Genomic DNA, 18,109 nt, shown 5'->3' with positions numbered 1-18,109 from the left:
GGGGGGGGTGTCTTACCCTGACACAGTTTTTAAAGGTGCTTTTTATTGATTTCTGACGGTAGGGGTTTTCTTAAAGTACATGGCTGTCTGCTCTCTGCTTCCAGCCCCAAACAGGCCCCTGTGGAGCAGGGGGAGAGGGGAACCAGCTAGTCCAGGCTGCCATCTCATTTATTCTTCTGGGGGAAAGCAGCTCTGACCAGCGAGAAGACGGAGTAACAGGAGCCTGGAACAGCAAGAGAATGACTGGTAGGATTCTCAGAATAGAAAGAGAGGCCCAAGTCCTCAACCATACCCCCTAATGCACACAGAACCCAGGAGTCCTGGCTCCCAGCCCCCCTGCTCTAAGCACTGGGAAATGCTACAACACCCCGCCTCATTCACAGCAGCAAAGCACATCTTTCCCCCTCAATACCTCTGTGAGTCCCCAAAGGGGCTGATCTCAAATCAAAAGGGAAATGGACTAGAAAAGGATCATTACAACAAGGAGCAAAATAGGCTTCGATCAGTTTCATTTCTCTGTCTGGCCTGAAACACACAGTCTGGCCTGGGCTTTTATTTTAAGAGCTACCAGGGTTACATTGATGGCGGTCTCTCCCAACCCTAATATTCAAGGATTCAGATTGTGCTCATGACCCGGGGGGGGATTTGCTGCAGCTCCATTAAACAGCTAATAACTGAACCCAGAAGTGCTGATTCCTAGCTCCCTGCTCTAACCACTAGTCCCTGCATTAGAGCTAGAACCCAGGAGATCTAACTCCCAAACCCGCCCCCCCCAACCACTAGTCCCTAGTCCTCTGAAAGAGCTGTGAATAGAACCCAGGAGTCCTGACTCCCAGCCCCCAACCTGCTCTAACCACTACACCCCACTCCCCTCCAGGAGCCAGGGCTAGAACCCAGCCATTCTGAGCCGGGAGCAGCACCTACCAAAGACAGTAATGGCCATTGTGAGTCGATACAGCAAGCCATCCATGATGCCCCCTTTCAGATGCACGGGCAGGCCATTATCCGCCTAGGCACAGAAAGAAAACCGGGGGGGGGGTCAGGAAACCAGCCCCCACCCCCCAGTAACTGCAAGGGTCCCTGCACTTCCGAGCAATGGGGCATCCTTTATGCAGAGAATGGGACAAATTCAGAGAGTCTTCCCAGCCAGGAAAGGGCCGGTTGGGGGTGTGTGTAAAGGGGTAGACTGCGACTTTAAGGGCTAGAGGCCCAGAGCCAGCCAGCCAGCCCCATCCCCTTAGCCCTGCCCCCACTCCTGGGCTGGGGTGGGGTTAATTGGCAGAACCAGCTGGGTGCAGGGGAGCTGCTGTCCCTATAAAGAGCAGCAGGATGCCCCAGAGGGGGCTGACCAGGGAGGCAGCCCTTAGCTGGGATGGTTGCAGGCCTGGGTGAGCCCTGGGGGAGAGATGAGTGGCATGGACTGGCTGGAGGTTTAAGCATTGGATTTGGGGTAACAAATCCAGCCCCAAGGAGGGTGTTGCTGACCCAGATAAGAGTTTGCTCTCAGTGTGATTGAGGGAGCCCTGAGAAGTGGAGAAACTGAGGCAGGGATGCTATAGAGTGACCTCAGGCTCTGAGGGGGTGCACAGGAGGTAGCTGCCCCATTCTAGTGGGGGTCAATGTTCCATTTTTCTCTCCCCATTCCCCTCATTCATGCTGGGATCCCCACACCCTAACCCTACCAACACCCCCATGTGGCTACCATCCCTGTTTAATGGGTGGGGAAACTGAGGCACAGATAGCTGAAGGGACTTGAATCCCTACCCCCAAGATCCATGGCAGAGCTGGCAATAGTGCCCAGGAGTCCTGACCCCCCCTGCTCTAACCACTAGACCCCACTCCCCACCCAGAACTGGGGACAGAACCCAGGAGTCCTGGCTCCCACCCCCAACCCCCCCCCCCGCGCTCTAACCACTAGACCCCACTCCCCACCCAGAACTGGGGACAGAACCCAGGAGTCCTGACTGCCAACCCCCAACTCTACTCCATCCCCTGGCTCCTCCCTCTCCCTTCACCTTTCTTAACCCCCAAGAGCCAAGCTGGGGTCTGTCTCACCTGAAAGAGCTTCTGATGTTCGGGGACTTTGTTTTTCATCTGGTGGCGGGTGGAGGTGGCGAAGGAGCGGAGGGATCTCACGTGGGAGGTCTGTGACACGGCCGGGGGAGGGAGGATGGGGTTGGGGAGGACAAAGGGGATGAGGAACCTACAGAATAGAGTGAAATCAACCCCTCATCCCCCTAGGTCCCAGCCCCTGGTAGGAGATGGCCCAGTCCGGCTTGGTCCAGTTGTCTTGGCACTGATACCAGGGTAGTCACTCCTGGTTTACACCGGGCTGGGCGAGAGGGGAATGAGCCCCAGGGGAGTCACTCCTGATTTACACCGGGCTGAGTGAGACTAGAATCATCTTGCTGGGTTCTGGTTTCCACCCTGCTTTGCATCTAATGCAGGCAAATGCCAATACAAGGCCCAGGCCAGCAGAGAATCGGTCCCCGGTGTCACAAACCCCGGCTGAGGATCAGGACTCCTGGGTTCTGTTCCCGGGCTGGGAGGGGAGTGGGGTCTAGTGGGATAGAGATGGTGGGGAGGGCTGGGGGTCAGGACTCCTGGGTTCTGGGAGGGGAGTGGGGTCTAGTGGGTTGGAGCAGGGGGCCTGGCTGTCAAGATTCCCACATGCCAATCTAGAAGGGTTGGGCTGGATCAAGGGAGGGTGCAGGGCTGGGTGGTATAACAGACGGCTGGGTGCAGACCCGGGTTGTATAGTGGAGCCTGGTTCAGGAGCTCCCCGTCCTTCCACCGTGTGACACCCCAGGGCAGCTTCTGTTTCCTGAACAGGCAGAGTGAAAGCAGCAGCTGCTTGGAGCTTTCCCCTGGGGACGTGAAAGCACATGTGAAAGTGGGGCTGGCTATTGAGGCTGGGACAGCGAGACAGCCAGTGGGGACGAACAGCACCCAGGGTCTGCCTCATGGATTTATACTGCTGAGTAACGGGGTTCAGGATCTGACTCACGCTGCAGGATCTGGGCTGCCAGGAGCACGTGTGCATCTGATGGGGCCATAGTGAGGACCCGTCAGTTTGCTACAAGATTTCATGGTGCTGCAGAGGCTGCAAAGAAACTCTCAGAGTGGCAGAGGGGTCCAGATTTCCCAGGGCAGCCTCCCTAAGGCCACTGCTGGGAGAAGGACTGGGGATCCCACTGCTCACACCAATAGATCTAAAGTCACCTTGGGAAAGTGAAACTGCAGCTGCAGAGGCCTTCGTGCCCTTTCCTCTCCCTCCACCCCACCTCTGAGGTCTACCCCTCTTTACTCCCCCTTATCTATACCCTTCTTCTGCTTAGCCCCTGAAGCAGCTGATCTAATCCACCTAGAAAACATCCCTGCAGCCCACCAGGGACTTCGGAGGATTAACATCCACCATGGCATTTCAACACCCAAGCCTACTGCCCCACTCACTCCTCCCCCTTCCAAACTCTCTGCTCCCTGGCTCCAAAGCGTCATTTCCTACTGGGCAGGGAACATTTATTTCTACTGAACTAGCCACCCCATGCAGTATTCTTCTTCTTTGTACACATAGCGACCCAGACGCCTTGATGAATCATAGAATCATAGAATATCAGGGTTGGAAGGGACCCCAGAAGGTCATCTAGTCCAACCCCCTGCTCAAAGCAGGACCAATTCCCAGTTAAATCCTCCCAGCCAGGGCTTTGTCAAGCCTGACCTTAAAAACCTCTAAGGAAGGAGATTCTACCACCTCCCTAGGTAACGCATTCCAGTGTTTCACCACCCTCCTAGTGAAAAAGTTTTTCCTAATATCCAATCTAAACCTCCCCCACTGCAACTTGAGACCATTACTCCTCGTTCTGTCATCTGCTACCATCGAGAACAGTCTAGAGCCATCCTCTTTGGAACCCCCTTTCAGGTAGTTGAAAGCAGCTATCAAATCCCCCCTCATTCTTCTCTTCTGCAGGCTAAACAATCCCAGCTCCCTCAGCCTCTCCTCATAACTCATGTGTTCCAGTCCCCTAATCATTTTTGTTGCCCTTCGCTGGACTCTCCAATTTATCCACATCCTTCTTGTAGTGTGGGGCCCAAAACTGGACACAGTACTCCAGATGAGGCCTCACCAATGTCGAATAGAGGGGAACGATCACGTCCCTCGATCTGCTCGCTATGCCCCTACTTCTACATCCCAAAATGCCATTGGCCTTCTTGGCAACAAGGGCACACTGCTGACTCATATCCAGCTTCTCGTCCACTGTCACCCCTAGGTCCTTTTCTGCAGAACTGCTGCCGAGCCATTCAGTCCCTAGTCTGTAGCGGGGCATGGGATTCTTCCGTCCTAAGTGCAGGACCCTGCACTTATCCTTATTGAACCTCATCAGATTCATGAGATCAGGGCCCCTTCGTGCCGAGCACGGTGCAGACACCGAGTCAGAGTCAGCTCCTGCCTTGAAGGGCTCCCAGTCTAACCAGCCGAAGGAAGGCTGATTATCCCATTTTACAGAGGGGGAACCAGAGGCCCAGGGAGATGCAGTGACTCGCCTCAGGTCACACAGCGAGTCACAGCCCAGGCCACCCTTCCTCTGCCAGGCAGCTCTCTATCTAGCTGCTTACATGCCAGTCACTCTACCTAGCACCCATCCCTCCCTCTACTCACCATACCAACCCACCTGTCTACCGAATCTACATGCCAAAGCACACGGACCGAGGTGCCAGGCAGATCCATTCCTGGGCGTGTTTCTCACCCCCTTTTTTTTACATTGCTTTGCAGTTTCGGGGGCTTTTTGTGCCTGCCCCTTCCCAGACACGTGACAACGCAGCCCAGTGGTACTCGAATTGTTTCCAGTTTGTGGGAATCTGTGTCTGTGTGTATATGCATGGGGCGGGGGTGGGGAGAAGAAGAGCTCTGGTTTGGGGGGTTTCCCAGAGTCATTATGGGATGGATCAGAAAACCAGAACCGGTAGGATCTGGTGAAAACGCTAAATGGACCAAAGCTGGAGTCTGGGCCTTTAATTGGGAATGTTCCCTGGCGCTTCCCCTGTCCGCCTGCACCTGTTGTCTTTGTCTTATACGCAGATGGGGAGGGCCTTGGGCCAGGCGCTGTGTGAGTTCGCAGTGGGGGCCTGGTCTGTGAGGGGGGCTCTCGGCACTACCGTAATACACCGAAGAGCCATAAAAATATACAGCGCCTAACACAATGGGCTCGTGGCCCATGTATGAGGCGCTACCGTAATACACAATAAGTCTCGCAGTGCCTGGTCAAGCTCTTGCTTACCCAAGGTGTAAATCAGGAGTTGCTCCCAGTGTTTACACTGGGCTGAAACTGCAGCACAGCAGAGGAGGGTCAGGGCCTCACTATTTAAAGATACCAGACTGATGGGTTTAAAAAACCAGACTACAAAGGCGAAAAGCCAGTGCCCATCAGGGAGCAAAGGTTAGAGGCAGAGGCAAAGCGTAGGGGAGCAATTCACACACATGGGCTGCACCTGAAGGGGGCGGGGGGGGGGTTTGAATCTTGGAAATGTTTAGATCTGGGGGGTTGGACCTGCTTGGAGCTGGGGGTGTCTGGGTTCTGAGGGGGTGTGTGGATCCAGGGAGAGGTTAGAGCTGAGGGGGTGCTTGGATTTGGATCTGGGGGGGGGGGTTGGATCTGAGCGGGGGTTGGAATGGGGGCTTAGATCTTGGTGGGGGCTGGATCCATGGGGGTGTTTAGATTGGGGGGTGGATCCACAGGTGTGTTTAGATTGGGGGGTGGACTTGGAGGGGGGCTGAATCCACAGGGGTGTTTAGATTGGGGGTGGATCCACAGGTGTGTTTAGATTGGGGGGTGGATTTGGAGGGGGGCTGAATCCACAGGGGTGTTTAGATTGGGAGGTGGATTTGGAGGGGGGCTGGATTCACAGGGGTGTTTAGATTGGGGGTAGATCCATGGATGTGTTTAGATTGGGGGATGAATCCGGAGCGGAGCTGGATCCATGGGGATGTTTAGATTGGGGGTGGATCCATGGGTGTGTTTAGATTGCGGGGGTGTCTGGAGGGGGGCTGGATCCACAGGGGTGTTTAGATGGGGGTGTCTGGAGGGGGGGGCTGGATCCACAGGGGTGTTTAGATGGGGGTGTCTGGAGGGGGGCTGGATCCACGGGGTGTTTAGATTGGGGAGGTGTCTAGAGGGGGGCTGGATCCACGGGGATGTTTAGATTGGGGGTGGATCTGGAGGGGGGCTGGATCCACGGGGGTGTTTAGATGGGTGGTGTGTGGAGGGGGGCTGGATCCACGGGGGTGTTTAGATGGGGGGTGGATCTGGAGGGGTCCGACTGGGGACTTGCACCCTGATGAGGGGGCTGGGGCTGGTGGGGTGCTTGGGTCGTGGGGGGGGGTGGCTTTGCGCTGCGGAGGTGGGGGGCGGGCTGGAACTTGTGCCTGTTCCCAGTTAGTAAGGGCTGGGGGGCCGGGTCTGAGAAGCCAGGTCGGTTGGACCCCGCGGGCCCCGCGAGGGCTCGGCAGTCGTTACCAGAAGGGCCTGCATCGTCCTGGGCCGGGGCCGCGCTCTCCTCTCCTCTCTTCTCGTCGCCTGTCTCCGTCTCTCCTGGCCCCTCTGCCCCTCGCCCTCTGTCCCAGCCTTACAAGGACGCTGCCTGGCGGGGGGCTGGCTCGCTGCCCGTCCTGCTGCCAGACTAAGGGCAGCAGCTGAGCTCAAATTGCACGCTGAAGCCGAGAGACCTTGGCACCTTTCCGGGGCCATGGACTCCCCCCACGGCCTCCTCGGGGGGTGGGGAGAGAGGACAGGGAAGGTCCCAAGAGGAGGGAGAATAGAGGCCTGAGGCTTAGGCCCTTGAGGAACAGGAAAGAGCCCCCCCGAGAACCCACCCCCCCAGGGCCCATAGAGGGCGGATCGGGGGCATGGCCGGAGAGCCCTGCGCTGTGACTGTTCTCTGCCCCCCAGGGTCCATAGAGGGCGGATCGGGGGCATGGCCGGAGAGCCCTGCACTGTGACTATTCTCTGCCCCCCAGGGCCCATAGGGGGTGGATCGGGGGCATGGCCGGAGAGCCCTGCGCTGTGACTATTCTCTGCCCCCCAGGGCCCATAGGGGGTGGATCGGGGGCATGACCGGAGAGCCCTGCACTGTGGCTGTTCTCTGCCCCCCAGGGCCCAGAGAGGGTGGACTGGGGACATGGCTGGAGCGCCCTGCTCTGTGACTGTTCTCTGCCCCACAGGGCCCATAGGGGGCGGATCGGGGGCATGGTCGGAGAGCCCTGCGCTGTGACTGTTCTCTGCCCCCAGGGCCCATAGGGGGCGGATCGGGGGCATGACCGGAGCACCCTGCGCTGATTATTCTCTGTGCCCTGGGGCTGCTCCTCTGTAATCCCTGGTAGGCACCTCCTCACCTGAGATGATCTCCCCCCATCCTCTCCCTTTACTGAGTATGGAGTAAGAGGAACATCCATCATGGATCCACTTTGGGCAGCTCCCCAGACCCCCCCTCCCAGCACCCACCCAGCCACCGAACTTCCTGATGGTGGCAGCTGAAGGCCCCCACGGTCCCCAGACATCTGTGCTCGAGGGGCGTGTTCTGCTGCATGAAGAAGTGAAACCAGCTCGAGGGGTTTCCATTTTTGGCTCCCCGGCTGCTCCACCCTTCGGCCTGGCAGCTTCTCTCTCTGGCGCCGGCCGGATCGGACCGAGCAGGGTAAGCTGGAAGTTTGTGAACTGAGCTTTCCAAGCCCAGATCCCTCCAGATTCCCGACTCCCAGCCCCCAGCATCCTCCTCCTAGTGCGCCCCATTAACTCCCCCGGGGAGGTAACCGAGAGGTGCCGGATCCAACCCAGGGCTCCCACCCTGGGGTGCTGGCTGTGTGTGGCAGTTGCCCAGCGCACAGACCCAGAGATGTCTGGCCGAATCCGCCCCTGGGCAGTGACTTCCACCAAGGACGGGTGCCACCCCGGGGGGTTTGGCAGGACATGGCCCGTGCAGTACGGGGACAACTGTGGCCGCCGTTGCTCCCCCGTGTCAGTGGTTTGGCGCTTGCCTTGCAGGGACGATGGTGCGAGGGGCTCTGCTGGTGTTCCTGTGGCTGGCCGGAGCGGAGATGCTCCGGGAGGAACGGGTGGAGCGAATCGGGTAGGTGCCACCGGCAGTGAGTGCTCCTTTGCATTGGTGCCCACTGTCTCCAGCCCTGGCGGGGGGCAGAGAGGGGTCCAGGGCCCCCGTTCCTATTCTTAGGGACCAGCTGAGAGCTCGCTGGACCTGTAGGCACACTGATCCCCATCCCCAGCCGGCTTCAGACGGGGATTCTGGGGGGACTGACCCTAGATTACAGCTTCGAGTCCCCACCTGCCCTGCAAGCAAGTTGCAGAGCATTCCCTAGCTAGGGACTCTCCCCACTCATCCAGGGGGCAGGGAGGAGGGTTTAGCATTGGTGACCGTGTGGAGTGCAACGTCTGGTTAAGAAACACAGAGGTAGGAGCTGGGGAAAGCCCCTTGGGAATCTCTCTTCCCACCTTGCAGGGGGTCTCCCAGCGTAGGAGGTGGGTTGGGGACATGGCCGGAGCGCACTGGGCTGTGGCTATTCTCTGCCCCCCAGAGGCAGACCGGGAGCGTGGCTGGAGGGCCTTGTGCTGTTCCTATTCTCCACTCCTAAGGGGACAGAGTGTGAGTTAGGGCTGCCCTGGCAGGGCCAAGAATGGGGATGGCGGGGGAAAGGACAAAGGGGGCTTAAAGCCACCTTCCATCCTGTCCCTGTCCCAAGTGCAGAAAGGGGGTGACTCCGAATCAGCTCCATATTTTCCACTTCCTGTCTCTCTTAGCTACTTGTGCAGCCCCCCATTGCCGCAGCATCTCGGTACCTCAGTCTTTGGTACTTTTAGCCTCACAACCCCGCCCCTGCCAGGCAGGGCAGGGCTAGGCTATCACCCCCATTGTACATATGGGGAAACTGAGGCACAGACTAAGTGACTCACCCAAGGCCAAGGAATCTGTAGGGAGCTGGGATTTGAAGCCACCTACCCCTAGGCCACCCTTCCTTTCCGCTTCCCCATCTCCTTCCCCGCACCCGCCCCAGCCCCTGTGTGGTCTCTGCAAAGCTCTGCTCTGCCTCTTTAGGTTTTGCAGCTGGAAGTGCATGAAGTTTGTCCAGATGTGGCCGGGATCATTCTGCGTGGTGAGTGCCCGCTGTCCCACCCCCAAACCTTCCCCCCTATATCTGATCCCTGCCCCACAGCACCTCTGCTCCTCCAGCCCCCATACCTGGCCGCTGCTGCCACCTACAGGTAGCAAGTGGAACAGCCACAAGCACAGTATGAATTACACATTCGGGACTTAAAGCAGGGGTGGCTGCTTGCCAATGCTGGGCCCGTGGTCTGACCTAGGGCAGGGAATGTGGGGCCAGCTGGGCCCGTGGTCTGACCTAGGGCAGGGAACATGGGGCCGGCTGGGTCTGTGGTCTGCCCTAGAGCAGGGGATGTGGGGCCGGCTGGGCCCATGGTCTGACCTAGGTCTGAGGACGTGGGGCCAGCTGGGCCTGTGGTCTGACCTAGGGCAGGGAATGTGGGGCCAGCTGGGCCCGTGGTCTGACCTAGGGCAGGGAATGTGGGGCCAGCTGGGCCCGTGGTCTGACCTAGGGCAGGGAATGTGGGGCCAGCTGGGCCCGTGGTCTGACCTAGGGCAGGGAACATGGGGCCGGCTGGGTCTGTGGTCTGCCCTAGAGCTGGGAATGTGGGGCCGGCTGGGCCCATGGTCTGACCTAGGTCTGAGGACGTGGGGCCAGCTGGGCCCGTGGTCTGACCTAGGGCAGGGAATGTGGGGCCAGCTGGGCTCGTGGTCTGACCTAGGGCAGGGAACATGGGGCCGGCTGGGTCTGTGGTCTGCCCTAGAGCAGGGGATGTGGGGCCGGCTGGGCCCATGGTCTGACCTAGGTCTGAGGACGTGGGGCCAGCTGGGCCCGTGGTCTGACCTAGGGCAGGGAATGTGGGGCCAGCTGGGCCCGTGGTCTGACCTAGGGCAGGGAATGTGGGGCCAGCTGGGCCCGTGGTCTGACCTAGGGCAGGGAATGTGGGGCCAGCTGGGCCCGTGGTCTGACCTAGGGCAGGGAATGTGGGGCCAGCTGGGCCCGTGGTCTGACCTAGGGCAGGGAATGTGGGGCCAGCTGGGCCCGTGGTCTGACCTAGGGCAGGGAATGTGGGGCCAGCTGGGCCCGTGGTCTGACCTAGGGCAGGGAATGTGGGGCCAGCTGGGCCCGTGGTCTGACCTAGGGCAGGGAATGTGGGGCCAGCTGGGCCCGTGGTCTGACCTAGGGCAGGGAATGTGGGGCCAGCTGGGCCCGTGGTCTGACCTAGGGCAGGGAACATGGGGCCGGCTGGGTCTGTGGTCTGCCCTAGAGCAGGGAATGTGGGGCCGGCTGGGCCCATGGTCTGACCTAGGTCTGAGGACGTGGGGCCAGCTGGGCCCGTGGTCTGACCTAGGGCAGGGAATGTGTGGCCAGCTGGGCCCGTGGTCTGACCTAGGGCAGGGAACATGGGGCCGGCTGGGTCTGTGGTCTGCCCTAGAGCAGGGGATGTGGGGCCGGCTGGGCCCATGGTCTGACCTAGGTCTGAGGACGTGGGGCCAGCTGGGCCTGTGGTCTGACCTAGGGCAGGGAATGTGGGGCCAGCTGGGCCCGTGGTCTGACCTAGGGCAGGGAATGTGGGGCCAGCTGGGCCCGTGGTCTGACCTAGGGCAGGGAATGTGGGGCCAGCTGGGCCCGTGGTCTGACCTAGGGCAGGGAACATGGGGCCGGCTGGGTCTGTGGTCTGCCCTAGAGCAGGGGATGTGGGGCCGGCTGGGCCCATGGTCTGACCTAGGTCTGAGGACGTGGGGCCAGCTGGGCCTGTGGTCTGACCTAGGGCAGGGAATGTGGGGCCAGCTGGGCCTGTGGTCTGACCTAGGGCAGGGAATGTGGGGCCAGCTGGGCCCGTGGTCTGACCTAGGGCAGGGAATGTGGGGCCAGCTGGGCCCGTGGTCTGACCTAGGGCAGGGAATGTGGGGCCAGCTGGGCCTGTGGTCTGACCTAGGGCAGGGAACATGGGGCCGGCTGGGTCTGTGGTCTGCCCTAGAGCAGGGGATGTGGGGCCGGCTGGGCCCGTGGTCTGACCTAGGTCTGAGGACGTGGGGCCAGCTGGGCCTGTGGTCTGACCTAGGGCAGGGAATGTGGGGCCAGCTGGGCCCGTGGTCTGACCTAGGGCAGGGAATGTGGGGCCAGCTGGGCCCGTGGTCTGACCTAGGGCAGGGAACATGGGGCCGGCTGGGTCTGTGGTCTGCCCTAGAGCAGGGAATGTGGGGCCGGCTGGGCCCATGGTCTGACCTAGGTCTGAGGACGTGGGGCCAGCTGGGCCCGTGGTCTGACCTAGGGCAGGGAATGTGGGGCCAGCTGGGCCCGTGGTCTGACCTAGGGCAGGGAATGTGGGGCCAGCTGGGCCCGTGGTCTGACCTAGGGCAGGGAATGTGGGGCCAGCTGGGCCCGTGATCTGACCTAGGGCAGGGAACATGGGGCCGGCTGGGTCTGTGGTCTGCCCTAGAGCAGGGGATGTGGGGCCGGCTGGGCCCATGGTCTGACCTAGGTCTGAGGACGTGGGGCCAGCTGGGCCTGTGGTCTGACCTAGGGCAGGGAATGTGGGGCCAGCTGGGCCCGTGGTCTGACCTAGGGCAGGGAATGTGGGGCCAGCTGGGCCCGTGGTCTGACCTAGGGCAGGGAATGTGGGGCCGGCTGGGTCTGTGGTCTGCCCTAGAGCAGGGAATGTGGGGCCGGCTGGGCCCATGGTCTGACCTAGGTCTGAGGACGTGGGGCCAGCTGGGCCCGTGGTCTGACCTAGGGCAGGGAATGTGGGGCCAGCTGGGCCCGTGGTCTGACCTAGGGCAGGGAATGTGGGGCCAGCTGGGCCCGTGGTCTGACCTAGGGCAGGGAACATGGGGCCGGCTGGGTCTGTGGTCTGCCCTAGAGCAGGGGATGTGGGGCCGGCTGGGCCCGTGGTCTGACCTAGGTCTGAGGACGTGGGGCCAGCTGGGCCTGTGGTCTGACCTAGGGCAGGGAATGTGGGGCCAGCTGGGCCCGTGGTCTGACCTAGGGCAGGGAATGTGGGGCCAGCTGGGCCCGTGGTCTGACCTAGGGCAGGGAACATGGGGCCGGCTGGGTCTGTGGTCTGCCCTAGAGCAGGGGATGTGGGGCCGGCTGGGCCCGTGGTCTGACCTAGGTCTGAGGACGTGGGGCCAGCTGGGCCTGTGGTCTGACCTAGGGCAGGGAATGTGGGGCCAGCTGGGCCCATGGTCTGACCTAGGTCTGAGGACGTGGGGCCAGCTGGGCCCGTGGTCTGACCCAGGGCAGGGAATGTGGGGCCAGCTGGGCCCGTGGTCTGACCTAGGGCAGGGAACATGGGGCCGGCTGGGTCTGTGGTCTGCCCTAGAGCAGGGGATGTGGGGCCGGCTGGGCCCATGGTCTGACCTAGGTCTGAGGACGTGGGGCCAGCTGGGCCTGTGGTCTGACCTAGGGCAGGGAATGTGGGGCCGGCTGGGCCCATGGTCTGACCTAGGTCTGAGGACGTGGGGCCAGCTGGGCCCGTGGTCTGACCTAGGGCAAGGAATGTGGGGCCAGCCAGGTAAGTGGTCTGCCCTAGAGCAGGGGACGTGGGGCCGGCTGGGTCTGTGGTCTGCCCTAGAGCAGGGGACGTGGGGCCGGCTGGGTCTGTGGTCTGCCCTAGAGCAGGGGACGTGGGGCCGGCTGGGTCTGTGGTCTGACCTGAGGTGGGGGAGAATACCAGGTTAGACTGGTCTGGACCTGGTGGGGCTGGGGGTGGGGGATCCCAGGTTAGATGGGCCTGTAGCTCCGACGCAGGGGTGCAATGCCAAACTAGATGGACCCATTGCTCTGATCCTCTGGCTGGCGTTATGGAGCGTCCGACCCCTGGGTAGGAGCAGGGTGACAACCTAGCCCTCCCCGGCACCGTGAGACACTCGCTGCCTGACTGGATATTGTCATTTCAGTCGGACGGGTCTAAACAACCCCTGTGGGTAGACGGGCGACCATCTGAGCGGACTCCCCGGGGTGCGTCAGGGCAGGGTAGCCTGAGCTGGAACATGTGCTCCCATGGCTCCCCCCCCCCCGCCTCCCGGTTCTGGGAAGGGGTCCCCAGGTGGTATTTTTTTGGTTTATAACAGCATCAGGTTAAGCTCACACCCTGCCGCCCCCGGCTGGGTAGGTGGTGGTATCACCGTGCTACTGATGGGGAAAATGAGGCACGGGGAGGGGGTGTGATTGGCTCAAGGGCAGGCAGGGAGAGCCAAGACTGGAACCCTGTCCCCTTGCTCTAACCACTAGACCCCACTCCCTTCCCCGAGCTGGGGATAGGACCCAGGAGTCCTGGCTCCTGAGCCCCCTGCTCTATCCACTAGACCCCACTCCCTTCCCCGAGCTGGGGATAGGACCCAGGAGTCCTGATTCCAGTGGGAATAGCTCAGTGAGGGGTGGTGGGCTAAACTGGGACGTGACCATTTCCCCGTTCCTTTGCCTGGAGGCTCTAGGGCCGAGGTTCGACTGTGTCATCCCGGAGTCTGCCGACAGCTGGACCATCCACGGGCTCTGGTGAGAGACGCCCCTCGAGGCAGGTGGGAGGCGTGGGGTCAAAGTGGCCTTTCCCCTGACTCTGTGCCCCTTGATCCCAGGCCCAGCAATGTCATGAACTGCTGCAGCTGCTGGCAGCTCTTCCCCTCTGACCTGATGGTAAGTGATGCCCTGCTGACCCCACATCCAGACGTCCTGATCCAACCACAGCAGTGCTGGGAGCCAGGACTCCTGGGTTCCCTGCCCAGCTCTGGGAGGGGAGGGGAGGGGAGTCTAGTGGTTAGAGTGGGGTGGGTGTTGAGAGCCAGGACTCCTGGGTTCTGTTCCTGGCTCTTCCACATACTCCCTGTCTGACCTTGGGCGGGCCAAGTCTCCCCCCCGTGTGCCTCAGTTTCCCCATGTGTGAGAGAGGTACTGGTGTGAATGGATGCAAAGCCGTGGGGAATCTAGTCCCTTCTCCTGGAGTCTCCTTGGTAGCCGTGGGTAAGGGGCCAACTGCTCCAGACCCTGAATCATATACGGGCAGAGCAGGGCTGAGGGTTAGATCTGCGGAATGGAAAGAATAAATCCCCCCTTATGTGACTCCACCCTAGGGGTACGTGGCTGAGAGACTGGGGGGGGGCTGCTGCCTCCTCTTGGAGTCCTGGCAGGGGGGATGGGGAGGAAGGGGTGATTCCCCGGCTTGGGGGGCACTGATGGATTGTGGTCTCATCTCAGAGGGGATGGAGCTGGAGTGCAGCCTGCTGGGATCTGATGTCTCCTCTGTACAGGGGAGGGTGACCCTGGGCCAAATTGTGGGACCCCTCTCCCCCCCCGGCCCAGGACAAGGGAGGGGCCTCTCAGCCTTACCTGCTTTTCTCTCCTACGCCAGGATCTGCCCCAGCAGCTGGCCCAGCACTGGCCCAGCTTCCTCAATGCCAGCAGCTTCAAATTCTGGTGAGTGGGGTGGCCGGGGAGTGTTGGGGGGGGAATCTCAGGCCCATCAGGGGGAGGAGTGGCTGGGTTGGTGGTGGAGGGGAGGGGATCCAGGGGGGAATCCGCTGTGGACATGTGGGGGGAGGTTAGAGCTCAGACTCGGGGTGCGAAATGGGGCAAGCTGCAGGGAGAAAACGTGGGGGGGGCACTGCAGGGGAGGGAGCTGTGGGGGGGGGGAAGCTGCAGAGGAGAAAGTTGGGCGGGAGGGTAGTGGGGAGGCCGCAGAGAGGATACTCAAGAGGCCATAGGCACAGGTGGGTGTATGGAGGCTGCCCTATAGGGTCGGGTGTCATGGCTGGCAGATCCCACTGCCCCCCCAGTCTGGATTTCCAGCATGGGGCCTGGAGGGGGGGATGTGACTGACTCATGGGCATTTATTTCCCCCCCACCACCATAGGAGGGAAGAGTGGCAGAAGCACGGGACCTGCGCTGGGTGCATGGAGGCCTTGAGCTCCCCCAGCAAGTACTTCGGGGCGGCCCTCGGCTTGCGCACCACGTACAACGTCGACGGGTGAGCCGGGCACGGGGTGAGCCGGGCAGCCAGGCCGGAGAGCAAGGGAGAATAGCCCCCTGCGGGGGGGGGCACACTTCCAACCCCCACCCCACCCCACCCCTTGGTGACAGCAAAGCTCCCACCGGGGCAGGGGCTTGGTCGTTCACTGGCTTTGGGTTATGGGCTGCGCGACTGGGATTCCTCATGGGGGAGACGGGGATCTGCCACAAGGTGATCTCTCATGAAGGGATCTAGGGGGTGGAGCTCTGTATGGAGGGGATCGCTCAGTGTTGGGGGATCTATAGTGAGGGGATCTCTCAGTGCTGGGGGATCTCTCAGTATCGGCGGATTCATAGAATCATAGAATATCAGGGTTGGAAGGGACCTCAGGAGGTCATCTAGTCCAACCCCCTGCTCAAAAGCAGGACCAATCTCCAATTAAATCATCCCAGCCAGGGCTTTGTCAAGCCTGACCTTAAAAACTATTATAGTGAGGGGAGCTCAGTGTTGGGGATCTATAGAGGGGGGATCTCTCAGTGTTGGGGGATCTGTTGTCAGTAATCTCTCAGTGTTGGGGAATCTGTAGTCGGGGGGATCTCTCAGTGTTGGGAAATCTGTAGTTGGGGATCTCTCAGTGTTGGGGGATCCCTCAGTGTTGCGGGGATTCTCTCAGTGTTGGGGGATTATAGTGAGGGGAGCTCAGTGTTGGGGATCTCTCTTTTAGGGGGCTGTACAGTTTGGGGTTGGGACAATCTGTAACAGGGGTCTGGCTTTCTCTCGGGGATCGATGTACAGTACTGGGGTCTCTCGGGGGAGCTACAGCAGGGCGATCTATAGTTCAGCACTCTCTCTCTCAGGGGGATGTTTATGGGGTGAATAGGGTCTCTGTCGGGGGGGTGGTTCTGTCTATGGGGAAGGTGGGGCTCCCTCTCTTCGGGCAGTGCTCTATGGGGTGGGGTCGGGGCTCATGGAGGAGGCTGGTGTTCTGGTGGCACTGCAATGCTGGGGGTCGTGGGGTGATTTTACCTCCCCCTGCCCCTCCGTCTGACCCCAATTCCTTTCCCTTTCGGACAGAGCATTCCAGAGAGCCGGGATCCTCCCGTCCTGCAATCACAGCTACCAGGTACCCTGAGCGCGCCTGCCCCACAGACTCCCTAGGGCTCAGTTCATCCCGCCCCTTGGGATCCCTGGCCTTTTCCAGCTGGGTTTGCCCTCGGCGGAGGATGGTTTGTGGAGGGGGGAATTCCCTCCCCCATCACCCCTGCAGCGTCCTGCTTGCTGACCTGTCCCATCCTGCCTCCACAGCTCCACACCCTCCAGGAGGCTTTGGTGCCCATCCTGGGGAAGGAGCATGAGCTGCAGTGTGTGACCGACCACCAGGTGGGTGCCTTTCTCGCGCTCTCCAGGGGCCTGTGGGCAACAGCTGTGGGGTAGGGTAGGAACCACCAGGGATTCTGGGTAATAAACAGTGGGGCGCTGGGTGAGAGCAGAGCCTATGGGGCACTCTGGAAAACAGAGGCTGAGGTGCTGGGGTTGGGCAGAGCCCCAGGGGATACTGGGTAACAGAGAATGGGACATGGGGGTTGGGCAGGGAGATTGTGGGTGCTGGGGCCGAGCAGGGGCTTGGGGTCACAGAAAATGGGGCCGTGGGGCTGGGTAGGGCTGTGTGTTTTTGTTGAGCCTCTGGGGCCTTCTGCTGAAGCTATGAGAGGATCTGGCCCTCCTGCAGCAGGGAGTTTCGCAGGTCACTGCGTGGCAAAGCTTTTACTTCTGCTCCTCAGTTCTATGCCTCACCACCCTTCTTCCCTCTCACTGTGCCACAGGCCCGCCAGGTCCTGGTGCAGCTCAAGGTCTCGCTCTTCAGCAACTTCTCTGCTGGGTGCCTGGAGGAGGGAGCCTGGGATTTCTCCCCCTACCGGCCCTGCGAAAACCAGAGACGCGTCTTCTACTTCCCTCCGAACCAGAAGAACCCACGGGACCCCTGCCCCTGACTGGTGGTGGGGGTGTGGTTGGAGGGTCTTGTGGCTCAGCAGCAGAGAGCCCCAGGGAAAGCTGGAAATCAGGGGCCCTGTCACCAGAATAAAGTCCTTGGGAAGGAGCTACTGAATCTCGTGCATGCGATTATTTTGTTAGCATGGCCCCTGCTACAGAACCATGGCTGCTGGCTACACGGGACCCAGGCATCCAGGACCCAATGTTGTTAAAAGGGGAACAAATTCCATGGCGGAGGGGGTAAAGGGAGAGTGCCCCCTAGAAGGCATCTGCCTCGCTCGTCTGTACCTGGCACAGACAAGCGGGGCAGTGAGGAGGTGGGGGTGACAACGGGAATGCCTGGCCCTCAAGGCTGAGCTTACCAACCCAGCCCCCCTGCTCTAACCACTGGACTCCACTCCTCTCCCAGGGCCAGGAATGGAACCCAGGAGTCCTGACTCCCAGCCCCCCTGCTCTAACCACTAGACTCCACTCTCCCCCAGAGCCAGGAATGGAACCCAGGAGTCCTGACTCCCAGCCCCCCTGCTCTAACCACTGGACTCCACTCCTCTCCCAGAGCCAGGAATGGAACCCAGGAGTCCTGACTCCCAGCCCCCCCTGCTCTAACCACTGGACTCCACTCCCCCCCCCAGAGCCAGGAATGGAACCCAGGAGTCCTGACTCCCAGCCCCCCCTGCTCTAACCACTGGACTCCACTCCCCCCCCCAGAGCCAGGAATGGAACCCAGGAGTCCTGACTCCCAGCCCCCCCCTGCTCTAACCACTGGACTCCACTCCTCTCCCAGAGCCAGGATTGGAACCCAGGAGTCCTGACTCCCAGCCCCCCCTGCTCTAACCACTAGACTCCACTCCCCCCCCAGAGCCAGGAAGGGAACCCAGGAGTCCTGACTTGTGCAGGGGGAGCTCTGGGTGCTCCCTAAAGCGACTGCTCCTCCTGCCCGCCCGGTGGGATTGCCAGCACTTTCTCTCTTGTGTTGTGTAGACTCAGAGCAGCTGCCAGAGGCCTATTTCCTGAGCTCTCTAGCCACAGGTAAGAGCCAGGCTGGGATGGGGCAGACCTGT

General features: G+C 60.8%; 2 protein-coding genes across 3 annotated transcripts; one reads left to right on the top strand and one right to left on the bottom strand.

The window, feature by feature from the left end:
* Window positions 1–23: 23 nt before the first annotated feature.
* COX7A1 (cytochrome c oxidase subunit 7A1) lies at window positions 24–6,764 on the bottom strand. The gene is made up of 4 exons (XM_084612444.1): window positions 6,513–6,764; window positions 2,056–2,145; window positions 925–1,009; window positions 24–223 (listed from the first exon to the last, which is right to left on the bottom strand). The coding sequence occupies exons 1-4, from the start codon at window positions 6,741–6,743 to the stop codon at window positions 165–167; spliced, it is 465 nt and encodes a 154-aa protein (XP_084468570.1). The 5' UTR covers window positions 6,744–6,764; the 3' UTR covers window positions 24–164.
* Window positions 5,405–17,153, top strand: LOC311511662 (ribonuclease T2-like). Of its 2 annotated transcripts, XM_084612443.1 has the most exons (11): window positions 5,405–5,435; window positions 7,284–7,689; window positions 8,037–8,121; window positions 9,103–9,160; window positions 13,542–13,609; window positions 13,690–13,747; window positions 14,460–14,524; window positions 14,961–15,074; window positions 16,131–16,179; window positions 16,362–16,436; window positions 16,880–17,153. In XM_084612443.1, the coding sequence occupies exons 3-11, from the start codon at window positions 8,042–8,044 to the stop codon at window positions 17,045–17,047; spliced, it is 735 nt and encodes a 244-aa protein (XP_084468569.1). In that variant the 5' UTR covers window positions 5,405–5,435; window positions 7,284–7,689; window positions 8,037–8,041; the 3' UTR covers window positions 17,048–17,153. The 2 variants fall into 2 exon arrangements, with proteins under 2 accessions (XP_084468569.1, XP_084468568.1); XM_084612442.1 differs by lacking the exon at window positions 5,405–5,435 and having other exon boundaries at window positions 7,227–7,689.
* The last annotated feature ends 956 nt before the right edge of the window (window positions 17,154–18,109 follow it).

The sequence above is a fragment of the Lepidochelys olivacea genome (genome assembly GCF_965140295.1).
Source record: "Lepidochelys olivacea isolate rLepOli2 genome assembly, chromosome: 23".
NCBI classification, from domain to species: domain Eukaryota; kingdom Metazoa; phylum Chordata; order Testudines; family Cheloniidae; genus Lepidochelys; species Lepidochelys olivacea.
Note: the sequence above shows the minus strand (reverse complement) of the source record. Positions and strands in the feature narration are given on the sequence as shown.

Bases quoted from the DNA above. Each gene is read 5' to 3' on its own strand.
- COX7A1 (XM_084612444.1), bottom strand. From the start codon at position 6,743: ATGGCCCCGGAAAGGTGCCAAGGTCTCTCGGCTTCAGCGTGCAATTTG. The intron at 2,146-6,512 runs GTAACGACTGCC...GCCGTGTCACAG, and splicing joins GGACGATGCAGGCCCTTCTG to ACCTCCCACGTGAGATCCCT. The intron at 224-924 runs GTAGGTGCTGCT...TTGCTGTTCCAG, and splicing joins AATGGCCATTACTGTCTTTG to GCTCCTGTTACTCCGTCTTC.
- LOC311511662 (XM_084612443.1), top strand. From the start codon at position 8,042: ATGGTGCGAGGGGCTCTGCTGGTGTTCCTGTGGCTGGCCGGAGCGGAG. The intron at 8,122-9,102 runs GTAGGTGCCACC...CTGCCTCTTTAG, and splicing joins GAACGGGTGGAGCGAATCGG to GTTTTGCAGCTGGAAGTGCA. The intron at 13,748-14,459 runs GTAAGTGATGCC...CTCCTACGCCAG, and splicing joins TCTTCCCCTCTGACCTGATG to GATCTGCCCCAGCAGCTGGC.